This window comes from Tilletiopsis washingtonensis, assembly GCF_003144115.1.
Source record: "Tilletiopsis washingtonensis strain MCA 4186 unplaced genomic scaffold FA09scaffold_11, whole genome shotgun sequence".
Lineage (NCBI taxonomy): Eukaryota > Fungi > Basidiomycota > Exobasidiomycetes > Entylomatales > Tilletiopsis > Tilletiopsis washingtonensis.
In genome coordinates this window covers 1-15,098 of record NW_020312008.1, presented here as the reverse complement: position 1 = coordinate 15,098, position 15,098 = coordinate 1, and the positions used below count along the sequence as shown (strand labels likewise).

At 70.0% G+C, this 15,098-nt stretch overlaps 3 protein-coding genes across 3 annotated transcripts; 2 read left to right on the top strand and 1 right to left on the bottom strand.

The window, feature by feature from the left end:
* The first annotated feature begins 612 nt into the window (after nt 1-612).
* Nucleotides 613-7,315, top strand: FA09DRAFT_329951 (hypothetical protein). The gene is made up of 6 exons (XM_025742403.1): nt 613-1,203; nt 1,260-1,670; nt 1,823-6,652; nt 6,710-6,911; nt 6,965-7,119; nt 7,179-7,315. Exons 1-6 carry the CDS (start codon nt 805-807, stop codon nt 7,275-7,277), a joined length of 6,096 nt encoding a protein of 2,031 aa, XP_025598063.1. The 5' UTR covers nt 613-804; the 3' UTR covers nt 7,278-7,315.
* Nucleotides 7,316-8,213: 898 nt separating this feature from the next.
* Nucleotides 8,214-10,624, top strand: FA09DRAFT_329949 (hypothetical protein). The gene is made up of 4 exons (XM_025742402.1): nt 8,214-8,341; nt 8,698-9,093; nt 9,157-9,897; nt 9,949-10,624. The coding sequence occupies exons 1-4, from the start codon at nt 8,338-8,340 to the stop codon at nt 10,353-10,355; spliced, it is 1,548 nt and encodes a 515-aa protein (XP_025598062.1). The 5' UTR covers nt 8,214-8,337; the 3' UTR covers nt 10,356-10,624.
* On the bottom strand, nt 10,545-14,558 carry FA09DRAFT_343319 (PLC-like phosphodiesterase). Its single transcript, XM_025744592.1, has 6 exons — nt 13,780-14,558; nt 12,521-13,708; nt 11,681-12,460; nt 11,495-11,631; nt 10,797-11,442; nt 10,545-10,743 (listed from the first exon to the last, which is right to left on the bottom strand). The coding sequence occupies exons 1-6, from the start codon at nt 14,291-14,293 to the stop codon at nt 10,643-10,645; spliced, it is 3,366 nt and encodes a 1,121-aa protein (XP_025598061.1). The 5' UTR covers nt 14,294-14,558; the 3' UTR covers nt 10,545-10,642.
* Between the last annotated feature and the right edge of the window lie 540 nt (nt 14,559-15,098).

The window sequence follows — 15,098 nt, the reverse complement described above, 5'->3', positions numbered from 1 at the left end:
GCCGGCGCCGCGTGGAGGCGCAGCGTGCGGCGCCCCAACGGCGCGCGCACACTGCCCGCGTGCCTGCGCCCGACGCGCGCGGTGTTGGGCTGCGCGCTGCAGGGCCCAGCGCGGAGTGCGTGCCGCCTCTTCCTTCGGGTGCCGCCCCCGCTGGCGGCGTGCCGCTCTTCTCTTGATGGCAGATTTCGCAAGGCGGCGTCGAGACGAGAGAGGCGAGAGGTGAAGCGAAGAGAGTCTTAGTGCTCGCCTGCCGCTGCCACGTCGTTGCTGCCGCCCGCTGCGGCGGCGATGGCGCCTCGCGAGGGTTCGGCTCGGGACGCCTGCAGCACCGCAAGCGTCGGCCAGACAAGCCTCGCACGGGCGCAGCAGCGGCGCAGGCGATGAAGGCGCCGCACGGGCGTGCAAGGCAGGCGTCGAACCGAACTCGGGGTGAGGTGTGTGCTTGCGGGTGCGGGCGAGGAGAGTGCTGGGCCCGGCAGTCCCGCCGGCGGTGCGGGCGTATGGCAGAGGCGTGCGCGTGCGGCGCTCTCTCGGCGTGCCTTCGCGCGCCTTGCGCCGGGCGCCTCGCCTGCGCCGCTGCTCCACCGCCAGCGCACACCTTCTTCGCCCTCGCCCGCACCCCGATCCTCTCTCTGTCCCACACCACCACCACCATCCCTCCCGACCCGGCAACCCACCCTCGCCGCACCCGCGCCCTCACCACCTGCGCCTCACCCACCCCGCCTGCCTCTTTTGGTTCCCGTCCCTGTCACCGCGTCACCGTTGTCTGCCTCGCTGTCCCGTTCCCCACCCCATTCGCGCGCCATGGCGAGCAGCCGCGACGCCGTGCTGCCGCCCGTGCCCGGCGCACCCGGCCTCAGCGCCGGCAGTGCGCCGTCGGACGACGACTACGTCGACATCCGCGCCTCGCCGCTCCTCGCCAGCGGCCACCTCGCCGAGACGGCGCTGCGCCCCATTCAGCTCAGCACGCGCGTGAGCCAGGTGCGCGTGCCGGTGCCGACCGCGCCGTACGAGGCCTGGATCACTGCCATCGTCGTGCGCGACGACTTCCACCGCGGCCTCGCAGCTGCTGGCAAGGACGGTGCCGCCGAGGCTGCCGCGCCTGCGCCGCCGGCCGAGGAGGACGACGTCGACGACGACGAGGAGACGCGCGCCGCCAACCAGGCGCGCCGCAACGCCGCTCTCGCCGCGACACAGCTTGAGGTGAGCAAATTCTCAGGTGCCCACAGCTGCAGTGCGCTGACTGTTCTCCTGTGCAGGGCCGCGTCGTGCTGGCCGCGCGCTTCCTCGGCTACCTCGCAGGCAAGCTCAACGGCAGCGCAAGCACCGCAGCAAGCGGAAGCGGCAGCAGCAGCGGCAGCAGCGGGCGCAGCGCCAGCCCCGCCGCCAAGGCCGGCACGCCGTCGCACGAGGGCAACATCCTGCAGTGCGCCTGGGCCGCCTTCAACCAGCAGTTCCTCGCCGCCGCACACACCGACGTGCACGCGCTCACGGCACGCCTCGACGCCGCGCTGCGCACCGAGGTGCTCTGCAGCTACTACGACGCGCTCGTCGTGCTCGAGCACTCCGGCGGCCTCGTGCCCGCGCTCCCGACGCCCAAGCTGCTCGCGCTTGCCGAGCAGGGCGAGACGGAGATCTTTGCCGTCTTTGGCGGCCAGGGCACCAACGAGGTGAGTCTGCGTGCAGAAGTGGAGCGGGGCGCGGCGCGCATTTGGGGACCCAACAAAAGGCGTGGGAACAGCGCGAGCCGCCGCCGCGCTTGGCGCCTTTGCGCTTTTGGCGCTTCTGCCGCCAACACATTTGCTGACGCTCCCTCGCGCAGGTCTACTTCGATGAGCTGCAGGAGCTGTACAACACCTACCGCGCCCTCGTCGCGCCGACGCTGCAGGCCGCCAGCGCCGTGCTGCAGTCGCTCGTCGAGGAGGCGACGCTCGCCGGCTTCGGCAGCTACTACACGCACGGCGCCGACGTCTTTGGCTGGCTGTCGGGCCGCGTGCCACGGCCGCCGGTCGCGTACTTCGCCAGCATTCCGCTGAGCCTGCCGCTCATCGGCCTCACGCAGCTCACGCAGTACCTCGTCGCCTGCCGCGCCAGCGGCCTCTCGCCCGGCGAGTTCCGCGCGCGCGTCAAGGGCGCCACGGGCCACTCGCAGGGCGTCGTCTCGGCCATCGTGCTGGCGGCGTCGGAGAGCGAGGAGAGCTTTGCGCTCAACGTCATCAAGGGCCTGCGCCTGCTCTTCCACATCGGCAAGCGCGGCCAGGAGGGCTTCCCGCGCCTCTCGCTCGATGCCGCGCTCGTCGCCGACGCCGTCGCCGGCGGCGAGGGCGAGCCGACGCCCATGCTGTCCGTGCAGGGCCTGACGCAAAAGGCCCTCGACGCCGCCGTCGCCGCGGTCAACAAGCACAACGAGGCGGCGCACAAGATCGACATTTCGCTTTTCAACGGCCCGACGAGCTTCGTCGTCACGGGCCCGCCGCGCTCGCTCTTCGGCCTCGTCGGCCACCTGCGCGCCAAGCGTGCCGACCCCGACGCGGACCAGTCGAAGCTCGTGTACTCGAAGCGCAAGGCCGTCTTCAACATGCGCTTCCTGCCCGTCGGCGTGCCGTACCACTCGCGCCACCTCGAGGGCGCCGCCGACAAGGTCGTCGAGCTCGACCTGCAGCGCGACGAGCTCTGGAGCGCCGGCGAGCTGCGCACCGCCGTGCACAACACGTACGACGGCTCGAACCTCGCCACGTACGACAGCGCCAGCATCGTGCGCTCGGCGTGCGACCAGATCTTCACGCAGCACATCCACTGGCTCAAGGCGTGCAACGTGCCCGCCAGCACGACGCACTGCGTCGACTTTGGCACCGGCGGCCTCTCGGGCATCGGCGGCCTCACGCTGCGCAACCTCGAGGGCCGCGGCGTGCGCGTCGTCACCGTCTCGGGTCGCCACCGCTACTCGGCCGAGCTGTACGACGTCGCCTCCGTGCAGCGCGAGCAGTCGTGGGACGCCTTTGCGCCGAAGCTCGCGCGCACCGCCAACGGCCTGCAGCTCGACACGCCGCTCGCACGCATTCTCGGCCGCCCGCCGATCACCGTCGCCGGCATGACGCCCTCGACGGTGCAGGCCGGCTTCAACGCCGCCACGGCCAACGCCGGCTACCACATCGAGCTCGCCGGCGGCGGCCACTACAGCGCCTCGGACCTGCGCCGCAAGATCGACACGCTGCAGTCGCTCGTGCAGCCGGGCGTCGGCTTCACGCTCAACTCGCTCTACATCAACCAGCGCCAGTTCACCGTGCAGTTCCCCGAGTGGCTCGCCATGCGCCGCGAGGGCTACCCGCTGCAGGGCTTCACGTGCGCAGCAGGCATCCCCTCGCCCGAGAAGGCCAAGGAGATCATCGATGGCCTCAAGACGGCCGGCCTGCGCCACATGACGCTCAAGCCCGGATCCGCCTCGGGCATCAAGCAGGTGTGCGCCATTGCCGCGCAGAACCCGAGCTTCGGCATCATCCTCTGCTGGACGGGCGGCCGCGCCGGTGGCCACCACTCGTCCGAGGACGAGGACGCGCCGCTCGCCGCGCTGTACTCGCGCATCCGCCAGCAGCGCAACATCGCGCTCATGGTCGGCGGCGGCTTCGGCGAGGCGTCGGGTGCCGACTTTGCGCCGTACCTCGACGGCTCGTGGAGCGCCAAGCACGGCCTTCCGCCGGCGCCCGTCGACGGTGTCGTGTACGGCTCGTGGGCGATGCTGGCGAGCGACAGCCACACGTCGGCGGCGGTGCGCGAGCTCATGGTTGCCGCGCCGGGCTGCGACGACTCAAACTGGGAGCAGACGCACGCCGCCAAGGGCAACAAGTCGGGCATCATCAGCGTCATCAGCGAGCTTGGCGAGCGCATCCACGTCATCGAGAACCGCGGCACGCGCCTGTGGCGCAAGCTCGACGACGAGCTCTTCAGCCTCAAGACGTCCGCCAAGCGCGACGAGTACCTGGCCAAGAACAAGAAGGTCATTGTCAAGGCGCTCAACGCCGACTTTGCCAAGGTATGGTTCCCCGCGCGCGACGGCCAGCCGCTCGACGACCTCAGCGAGATGACGTACCGCGAGGTCGCGCTGCGCCTCGTCGAGCTGTGCTTTGTGGCGCACCAGGGCCGCTGGATCGACCCGTCGTACCGCCAGACGGTCGGCGAGTTCCTGCGCCGCTGCGAGGAGCGCGCCGCCACGCGCGACGGCCCTTCGGTGCTGCAGTCGTTCGCCGTGCTCGACAAGGAGCCGGCCGCGTTCGTGCAGCGCTTCTTCGACGAGCACTACCCGGCGCGCCTCGGCCTGCTGGGCGGCGAGGACGTCGCCTTCCTGCTGGCGCTCGTCACGCGCCGCGGCGCCAAGCCGCCGCCGTTCATCCCCGCGCTCGACGGTAGCTTCCAGACGTACTTCAAGAAGGACTCGCTGTGGCAGAGCGAGGACCTCGACGCCGTGCCCGGCCAGGACGCGCAGCGTGTGTTCATCCTGCACGGCCCCGTCGCCGCGCAGCACGCCAAGCGCTCCGACCAGCCGATCAAGGACATGCTCGACGGCGTGCAGAAGGGCCTCATCCAGCACGTGCTGCAGCAGTACTACGGCGGCGACGAGAGCAAGGTGCCCTACGCCGACTACCTCGGCCCGCAGGCGCCCGACGTCGACGAGGCCGGCCTGCTGGCGCGCTGCGGCATCAGCAAGCAGGGCGACGCCGCCAAGGCCACGTACAGCCTCGGCTCCGTGCTGCCGCCCGCCGACGAGTGGCTCGAGGTGCTTGCCGGCCACGGCGAGACCTGGATGCGGGCTCTCCTGCGCAGCGTCAGCGTCGTGCAGGGCAGCTCGTACGCCGACAACCCGATCGCGCGCATCCTCTCGCCGCGCCGCGGCCAGGTCGTCGAGGTCAGCTACGACTCCAACGGCGCGCCGCTCGGCCTCGTCGTGCGCGGCTCGGCACGCTCGTACGGCCCGCACAAGCCCGAGTTCAAGGCCGTCGAGATCTCGCGCGCCGACGAGCTCATCAACGTCACGCTCTTCGAGGACGTCGAGGACCGCGCCGTGCCGCTGCCGCTGCAGTTCCGCTACGTGCCCTCGCAGCCGTTTGCGCCGATCCACGAGGTCATGTCCGGCCGCAACGAGCGCATCGCCGACTTCTACCGCGGCGTGTGGAGCCTCGACGCCGTGCCCAAGGACACGACCGTCTTCACCTCGCCGCCCAAGGAGGTCGAGGCCGAGGACATCCGCGCCTTTTCGCGCGCCGTCTCGCTCGCCAACGAGGAGTACGTCACGGCCGCCTCGGCGCCGCTCGACTGGAGCATCCGCGCCGGCTGGCGCAGCCTGATGGCCGCCGCCATGTCGGTGCCGGACAGCTCGTTGCTCGACCTCGTGCACCTGTCCAACTCGTTCAAGCGCGTCGCGGCGCCGCTGCGGCCCGGCGACGTGTGCTCCTCGCGCGCCGAGGTCACGAGTGTCAAGATTGGCCCGACGGGCAAGAGCGTCGTCGTGCGCGGCGTCGTGCTGCGGCACGAGAACGGCGAGCCGGTGCCCGCCGTCGAGGTGACGAGCAGCTTCTTCTTCCGCGGCTCGTTCAAGGACTACGCCTCGACGTTCACGCGCTCGTCGGAGACGTACCGCGTCGAGCTCAAGTCGGCGTCGGACGTGTCGGTGCTGCTGGCCAAGGAGTGGTTCAGCGCCACGGGCACGCTGACGCCGGGCGTGCCGCTCGAGATGCAGGTCGACTCGGAGATGCGCTACGCCGGCGACAGCAGCAGCTTCAGCGCCGTGGGCGTGTCGGGCGGCGTGTACATGCGCGACGCCAACGACGGCAAGCGCGTGCGCGTCGGCGAGATTGCCTACGACGCCGAGGGCAAGAGCTACGGCAACCCCGTCGTCGAGTACATCAAGCGTCTCGGCGGCAGCACGCTCGGCCCGATCCCGCTCGAGGGTGGCGGCTACTCGCTGCTCACGGGCGCCGAGGCGCACACCTGGACGGCGCCGGCGACCAACGCGCCGTACTCGGCCGCCTCGGGCGACTACAACCCGATCCACATCAACCCGTACTTCTCCGACCTCGCCGGCCTGCCGGGCACGATCACGCACGGCATGCACTCGTCGGCGGCCGTGCGCCGCATCGTCGAGGAGATTGCCGCCGAGGGCCACGCGGACCGCTTCCGCAGCTTCGACGCCAACTTTACGGGCATGGTGCTGCCGGGCGACGAGCTCACGATCGGCCTGCGGCACGTGGCGATGCGCGACGGCCGCAAGATCATCCGCGTCGAGGCGACGAACCAGCGCGGCGACAAGGTGCTCGACGGCGAGGCGACCGTCGACCAGGCGCCGACGGTGTACACGTTCACCGGCCAGGGCTCGCAGGCCGTCGGCATGGGCATGGACCTGTACGAGTCGTCGCCGGTCGCGCGCGCCATCTGGGAGCGTGCCGAGCGGCATCTGCAGACGACGATGGGCATCTCGGTGCTCGACATTGTGCGCAACAACCCCAAGTCGCACACGTGCCACTTTGGCGGCGTCGCCGGCGCGCGCATCCGCAACCAGTTCATGAGCATGACGTTCGAGGCGCCCGACGGCACGACGCGCCCGCTCTTCCCCGAGATCACGACGCAGTCTACGTCGTACACGTTCAACTCGCCAGACGGCGTGAGTGTCATAGACGAAAGAAGGATGTGGTGCACCGGCTGACCCTTCCCGCCGCAGCTCCTCTTCATGACGTCGTTTGCGCAGGTCTCGATTGTGCTCGTCGAGATGTCGGCGTTCCAGGACATGCAGTCGCGCGGCATGGTCGACCCCGCCGCGCCGTATGCCGGCCACTCGCTGGGCGAGTACGCGGCGCTGGCTTCCGGCGGCACCCTGACGGTGGAGCAGGTGTGCGACGTGTGCATGCGCCGTGGTCTCACCAGTGCGTAGCAGATGCGATGCGTGCCAGAGCTGCAGCTGACCCGATCCCCACAGTGGAGCGTGCCGTCGCCCGTGACGCCGAGGGCCGGACGGACTACGCGCTCATGGCCGTCGCACCGGCGCGCCTGCAGCTCACCGACGAGATGCTCATGCACATCATCACCGAGATCGACGCCATCGAGGGCTGCTTCCTGCAGGGCATCAACTTTGTGCGTAGCGCAAGGCTCAGGCTGCGCGGACGGCATGCTGACCTCCCGCCCGCCCACAGAACGTCTCGACGCTGCAGACCGTCGTCGCCGGCAACCTGCGCGGCCTGCAGACGCTCACCCACACGCTCAACGCCATCGCCAAGGCGACGCGCGGCTGAGCGACATTCTCTATGCCCCTGCTCGTGCTGCCCTGCTCCCCCTTCAATCTGGTCCCTGCTCCGCTTCACGTTACTGTTTCTCGACCATAGACAGAGATCCGACAATGCCACGAATGACAAGTCCACGCGGGCGCCGCACGCGCCCCTGACGAGTGCGCGGCCGGCGTCTATCGAGCACTCCGCCGTGCCCATGTGTCCCTGCAGCGCCAGGCACGCCCCGAGGGCCTTCCGAGATGCGCCCTCGGCCCCTGAGACCTGTTCCAGACCAGCGGCAAAGGAGAGCTGCCGTCTCTCAAGAAGTCATAGGTCGCCACATCGGCGCCAGGCCATGTTCGCGGCGAGTGTTGGGAGCGCCGAGCGTGCACGGCATGACAGTGACGGGCGCCGCCTCGCAGCGCCGCAGCCAGAGCGCGGCAGCATGCCAAGCGAGAGCAGCACAGCCCGGCGCAGGGGCAGCGGTGCGGCGCGGCGGGGGCAGCGGAGGAGGAGGGAGGAGAAGGCACGGCAGCGCTTCTGGTGCGTGGGCGGGCAGGCGCGAGCACCTGGCCAGTGTGCGGCGTGCGGCGTGTTGCTTTCGCGCCCTCCAACATCGCCGGCAGGCGCTGCGCCTGTGCTGCAGAGTGCGGCCGCTGGGCGCAGCACGCAGGCGGGCAGCGCTGCAAGGCTTGGCTGGCAGGCCGCGGCGGCGGACGAGTGTGCCGCATGCGCCAGATCGCCGCGGCGCGGCCTGCCCGCTGCGCCTGCTGCTGCCGTCTGCTGCATCTGTCAGTCGCTCGCGTGCGGCGCAGGCAGACGGCAGGCGGACGGCGCACAGCGCATGCGGGTGCACAGCTCCTGAGCCGAATCTGGCGCTGGGGCCGCGGCTCAGGTCCCTTTCGTGGTGCTGGGCCCCCTGATCCTGCCTCTCGCACCTCATACCTCACTCTCACCCCACGCAGCGACACCTCGTCCAGCACGCAGCTGCGCTCGCATCGCACATCGCTTCACACGCGCGCATACACGCCCGACCTACGCTGCTTGTTCTCTTGCGCCTGCCCCTCGCGCAGCGCTCTTGCACAGCATGGGTGAGCATCGCACCCGCTGTGCCTCTCGCAGCCGCTCTCGCAGCGCGCCGCACATGTCGCCGGAGCGTAGGCGGTCCACCTGGTGTGGCTCGGCATGGTAGAGTCTAGAGCATGCCGCCTGCTGCTTAGCCGCAACCTGCAACTGCGGGCAGGGCTCTGGTTGTAGTCTCAGTGCGAGCGGGAGCGCTGCCAGCCGGAACGTGCGCGACACGGCCGCTGCTTGCGTTGCGCAGCTACGATCCTGGTGCTCGCCTGGGCGGCCAGGCATGAGCGACTGTGTTCTGTGCCCGCACAGGTCCCGCTGCGCCTACTGCCCCTGGGACTCTGCTGACGCTGCGCATTGCGCTCTTCTCCAGCCGCACAGCCGAACCAGCACGCCGCAGTGCTTGCCGCACTCTCTGATGTCGTGACCGTGGCGCCGAGTGGCGCACCGCGCTCGCCCGGCGCTGGCGGTGCCGCCGACGGAAGCTCAGCTGCGTACGCCGGCGCCACACCCATGGCGCCTGGCGCTGCGCCGCCCGCCGTGCCCACCAAGGACTCGTACGACCCGCTCAGCGGCGGCGCCATGCCGCCGCGCAGCATGGGCGCGCGCTTTGCTGCTGCATTCCGGCGCCAGACGAGCGAGGAGAAGGAGATCAAGCGCAAGGAGAAGGAGCGGCGCATGCGCGGCGAGATGAGCCGCCACGAAAGCAAGAGCAGCCGCATGGACGTCATCGACAAGCTTGACATGAGCGGCATCCACGGCAGCAGCAGTGAGTCGCGCGCAGCCAAGAGTGCGGCTGTGCTTGCTTGTCTACTGACACGCTGCTCTGCAGTGTTCCACCACGACAGCCCGTACGACGCCTGCAGCCCGCACGCGAACCGCAACATGCGGCGCGCGCCCGTCGGCGCTTTTGACGCGAGCATCGACCCGATGACGGGCAAGCCGTATGTGCGCGGCGGCGGCGCCGCGGCCTCGTCGCGGCCGGGCGCCAGCGGCAAGAGCGGCAACCTCAGCGAGCTGGCGCAGGGCACCTTGCGCAAGATGAGCCAGAGCAGCGGCCTCTCCATCGGCGACGACGTCGTGGGCGTGCCGACGCTCAGCTCTGGCGCCGGCGGCGCGCGTGACGACGACGCCGCCAGCGAGTCGCACAGCATCATCGACCGCGACGTCGAGGCGGAGCGCAACTTCCGCTCCAGCCGGCAGGAGTGGGGCAACGAGGGGCGCAGCGGCCGCAGCGACGCCGCCAACCCGCATGCCGAGATCTGGGGCGTGGCGTCGGAGCCGTGGCAGGACTTTGCGGCACCGGCCGCACGGCCGTCGCGCAGCAACGGCAAGGGCGGCCTCGCCCCGCCCAGCGGGCCGTCGAGCCGCGCCAGCTCCGTGTACGACATGGAGGCGGTCATGACGGGCCGCACGGGCGGCGCGGCGGCCCAGGGCAACGGCGACGACAACGCGCAGCTCGACATCCCCGGCGTCAGCCCGTTCCCGGAGCGCGACTGGGGCGCACCGGGCGGCAGCGGCGAGGGCCCCAAGCGCAGCAAGAGTCTGATCAAGCGGATCAAGGTGGCACGGCGTGAGTGTCCAGTGACAGGCGCCGGCGTCCAGCGGCTGACCCTCCATCCAGAGAACCCTAACGTGCCTGCTGGCGATGCGGCCGACGTCGAGCTCGCGGCGCTCGACCGTCCGGCGGCGCGGCGCGGCTACTCGGCCGGCCCGGGTCACCGCCACTCGCCCTCGTCGCCGCCTCTGACCACCGACGGCTACGGCAACGGCGGCAGCGGCGTGTCGTCGGGCGTCGGCAACTCGCTCGGCCGCTCCGGCACGCTGCGGCCGCGCGCCGCGCCGCGCGAGAACTACTCGCCGGGCGTCACGCCGCAGGCCAACGGCGAGGAGGCGTCGGACTACACCTCGGCCGGCGGCGCAGCACCCTCGAGCGGCGCAGGCGTAGCGCGCAACAACAGCATCTTTGGGCGCTTCGGCAAGGGCCGCGGCGGCAAGGGTGCCGAGCGCGGCGAGGTTGCCGTGCGCTGAGCGCGGCTGTGTTCTTCTTCTGAGCCGCGGCGCTGGACTCTCTGCGCCGGCGCGACGCTGTCACCTTTCGATCATTTCTTTTGCTCGCCTTCCGTTCGTGCCCGCGTCGACGGTGCCATACTCTAGCGCCGCCTCTTCTCTTCTGCTCGTTGCTCTTCTCCAATGCAGCCTCCTGCAATGCCACGTCTACTCGAGGCGGGAACGATGCGATTAGCGAGGGGCATGTGCGGGGTGACGATGGGTAAAAGTGTGTGTGAAGGCGGACCGGGTGCATGGGGAAGGAAGGGTCACTCGGCGAGGCCGAGAAAGACGACGTGGGTGCGCACAAACAGCGTCGAGAACATGTAGGGCGTGAGCTGCGCGTCGTACAGCGGCAGGTGGCGGTATCCTGTGGGGCGCAAGGGTCAGACGCAGCGTGCGATACATCCCGGCCAGACTCACCACGCTGCATGGCGCCGAGCGAGGTGACGCAGGCGGCCAGGCACGTCGGCTCGCCGCCCTGCTCGGCATCGCAGACCTCGAAGCGGAGGAAGGCCAGGTCGAGGAGACCACGCGCCAGCGCGCGGAGCGGCAGGTCGGCCTCGCTCGCAGCGCCGCCGCCGCGCTGCACGGCCGCGAGCGCCTGCGAGAGAAGCGCCTCGCTGGCGCCGTCTGAGCCCGCAGGCACGTCGACAGCGAGCGCGAGTGTCTCACGCCACTGCGGGTTGAAGCCATTGGCCCGCACAATGGCGGTGCGAGCACGCGGCCAGGGCGTCGAGCTGCTGCTCGAGGACGCCGAGGAGGACGAGGCCTGCTTGCGCAGCGTGCGGCCCGGTGGCGCAGCGGGCGTCGCCGTCGAACCGTAGCTGCCGATGCGGCCCTCGGGAGGCGGAGGCGGCAGCAGTGTGCCGCTGCTGCTGCTGCGCCGACCAGCAGCAAGTGCATCTGACGGCCGCACAGCTGCGTCTCCGTTGACGCTCGGCTGACGGCCCCAGCCCTCGGGTGCGAGGAGCGACAATGCAACAAAAGGGTCAATCACGTCGCCCTCCTCGCTGTCGCGGTCGCGCGACGCATCCTTGAAGCGCGGCAGTTGCTGCGCCGACACGATCTTTCTGGGAGTCAGCGAGGCGCATACGCACAGCTCTGTGCCGCCGACTGACCGTCACGCGGACCTCGAAGCGCAGCCGCTTGGGCGCGCTCTTGTACACCTCGCGGATGCGCAGCGCTTCGGGCTTCAGCACGTATCCGCAGCGGCCATTGCGCTGGAACATCGCGCGGTTGAGCTCGAAGCCGAGGTCTGCGCGAGGGTCAGCGCAGGACGGATCAACTGCGACGGCGGTACGCACCCATCGTCTGCCAGTTGAGTGCCACCAGCTGGCTGCCCGTGGCCCATACATGGTGCGGCAGGAAGTTGGCGCTAGCATGCAGGCGCGCCAGGCTCGCCATGCTTGGATAGACGCGCGTGAGGTGAGTGAGATTGTGCTTGATGAGGTCCTCGGCGGCCGTGCGGGCATAGCGAAAGGCGCTGCGCTCCGAGAGAGAGATCATGTGCTCGGGCGCATACGTCTCCTTCTTGTTGATGCCGCGGTGCTTGACGCCGACGGTGTAGATGAGCAGCGCCGAGAGCGACGGTGCCATGAGCACCTTGGCTGCCGGCTTCTGGCTGCCGCTGCCGCTGTGGCTGCTGCCGCGCTTGGTGACGCTGCGCACGAGGTCGCGCAGCGTGTCGCCGTCGGACTCGGTCGTGTCCGTCGACGCCTCCGACATGCAGACGGCCTCGGTCACGGGCTGCTCCGGCCGCGGCGACTCGGCGACGAGCGCGAGGTTCTTGGTCTTGATGAGGATCTTGCCGCGCAGCTCCTCGGGGCTGGGCAGCTCGGCGCCGTCGCGGCCGACGAGATGCTCGCTCAGCAGCATCGGGCCGAGCACGCTGCGCAGGATCGACGCCATTATCTCTTGCTGCGGCACGTCATTGTGCACCTCGAGCGAGAGGATCAGCGGGCACGGCGAGCTGACGAATGCGTAGCGGCCGATGGCCGTGATGACGTCGACAAACGGCACCTTGCTTGTGAGCGTGTGGCCATGGGTGATGTGCGGCGTGTCGTTTGGCCCGTCCCAGCAGTCGACTGAGAAGCGTGTCAGTGGTGAAGCGTAATGCGCAGCATGGTCTCTCCATCTGTACTCACGCTCGACGGAGCGGGCGCCGCCCTGCAGCGCGCGCACGTAGCCCTCGACGGTGCTGTCGCCCTTCCACTGGCCGCCGACGAGGTAGGTGTTGTGGCTCGAGCTGATGTAGTAGTCGGACAGCGGGTGCGTCATGTCATGGTGCGTCTTGGATGGGAACGCATCGGGCGCGCGTGCGCCGACTTGCAGCAGCGCCTCGGTCGTCTGCGCTGCGGCGCGAGATCGCAGAACAGCCGCATCGCGTGGGGAGACAGCGACGGCGGCAGCAGCTGCAACCGCGCCGCTTCCAGACGGGCGGGCGTCAGCAGCGACGACGGCATTGTCGGCGGACAGCAGAAAGGCCGCGAAGCCGTCGAGACGCAGCCGCGGCTCGTTCTCGTCGTGCTCGGCGTATCGCTCGAAGAGGGCCTCGAGCTGCGGCGGGAGCGTGTCCATGAGGCGCTGCTCGTCGCGCAGAAAGGCGCAGAAGCGCGCGCGCGACATGGCGCGCGTCGCCGCACGGCGGTGTGCGTCTGCCCTTGGCGTAGGCGACGTGTTGGCTTGAAATTCTGCTGCAGCAGACGGCGAGGCACCAATGTCGCCCAGGTCCGGCTGCTTGTCGCCGGCTGCGCCTGGTGCGACGGCGTCTCCAGCCGCGCCTGTTCCGACGGCATCTCCAGTGCCACTCTGCTCGTCGAGCTCGACGTCGGCCCACTCCATCCAGATGCTCTCGATGTCCTCTCTCCGCTTGAGCACGCCGACGAAGCGCTGGAAAGCCTCGAAGTCTAGCCAGCCGCGCGCTTGCGCGTCTGCCTCTGCGAATGCCGCGCGCAGCATCTTGCGGCTGCTCTCGATGCCGATGCGGCGACAGAGCCGGACCACCTCGTCGAAGGCCAAGCGCGAGTCGGCATTCGTGTCACCGACGCGCCAGTGCTGGCGCAGCCAGAGCTGCTGCCGCTCGTCGAGGCCCTCGGCACCACTGGCGCCGCCGAGCAGCGCCGCACGCAGCGAGTGGAGTGCCCCCAGTGTGTCACGCCAGCGCGCGAGCGAGGCGTCCGAGAGCGCAATCAGGTGCAGCGCCTTGTACACGCCCGACGACTGGTAGATGATGCTCAGCCAGCGCGGCGCGTGCGCCGACGAGATGGACAGCGCCGTGCGGTACGACGCCGCCGACGCGCCGACGCGCACCTCGCGGATCGCCTCGAGGTTCACTGGGTGATCGTCAGCGACGGTCGATGGGAGTCACGGCGGCACCCCTCGGTGTCGCTCTGCGGCGACTCACCCTTGTTGTTCTTCTTGCTGTCCCACAGGATCTGCCCGCGCTCCGTGTCGAGGCGGAAGGAGCGCTGCATGACTTTCTTCTGCGTAACCTTGAGCATCGGCTCGCCGCGCGCCAGCTCCGGCGGCACGCCCGGGATCGGCGAAGGAGCGGGCACTGGTGGGGAAGAGGAGAGGGCGAGCTCTGCCGAGACCTGCGGCGGCGGCAGCTGGGCGCCTTCGATGGGCATGGGCGTCGCGGGCGGAACAGTGGCCAGCGTCTCGGGCGATGCCTGCAGCGTGGTCTCAGGGAGCACGGCCGTCGATGCGTCGCCCGATGAAGCCGTGCTCGCCGACTGCTCGGGCGCTTGGACATGCGGTCCTGCGGCGTGCTCCACTTGCTGCTCGGACACCGCACGCGGCTCAGCCTCGCGACTCGTACTCTCTGCGACGACGGGCAGGGCTGTTTCCGAGGCCGCGAGCCCGGCGTCGCTGTGGGCGCTGGCAGCATGCGCCTCCTCGTGCTTGCCGACGCGCATTGCCTTCCACGTCTCGCTGGCGCGGCGGCGATGCTCGAAGCGGTGCACGGCGCCCTCGACCTTGGCCGCCAGGCGTCCGGGCGTCTCCGACAGGCGGCGCGTGAGCGGCACGGGCGGCGGCGCAGCCAAGCGGGACGAGGATGCGGTGCTGTCGAGCGTGTCGCTGCGGGTCACCGCCGGCTCACTCCCGGTCCGCGAGAAGCGTGCGCGCGCCGAGGCCAGCCAGCCAGCGCGCGGCGGCGACGTCGGTGCAGGCGAGGCGGGGGCAGCGGGCGAGGCCGGTGCGGCGTGCTGGCCATGCGGCGCGGGCGGGTCCGCAATCGCAGCGTCCGGCTCGGCGCTGTGCGCATACGCCGCCGGCGAGCAGAGGCGGCGCAGCCAGCTGGCCTGCCTGTGTGAGGAAGCAACAGGACCGGGGTCGGGCGGCATAGTGGATGAGGATATGGTGGTTGAAAGGGCGGCGGCGCGTGCGAGAATGCCGACCCCGCAGAGGAGGCTGTGCCAAGCCTCCTTCTCGGCGGTGCTCCGCAAGCGGATGTCGCCGCAGAGCGTGGGAACACCAGCCGGGTTTGGCAGGCGCAGCTGCTGCCTCATTGTCTGTGTGCACGCCTCTGCAGCCATGCAAGAGGGAGCAACAAGCCCCTGCCTGAAGCAGGACAAGTCACCACTGCGTAGATCAAGCTTTGAGTGCCAGTCTGGTGTGCCAATGCAGGGTTAGGGTTAGGGTTAGGGTTAGGGTTAGGGTTAGGGTTAGGGTTAGGGTTAGGGTTAGGGTTAGGGTTAGGGTTAGGGTTAGGGTTAGGGT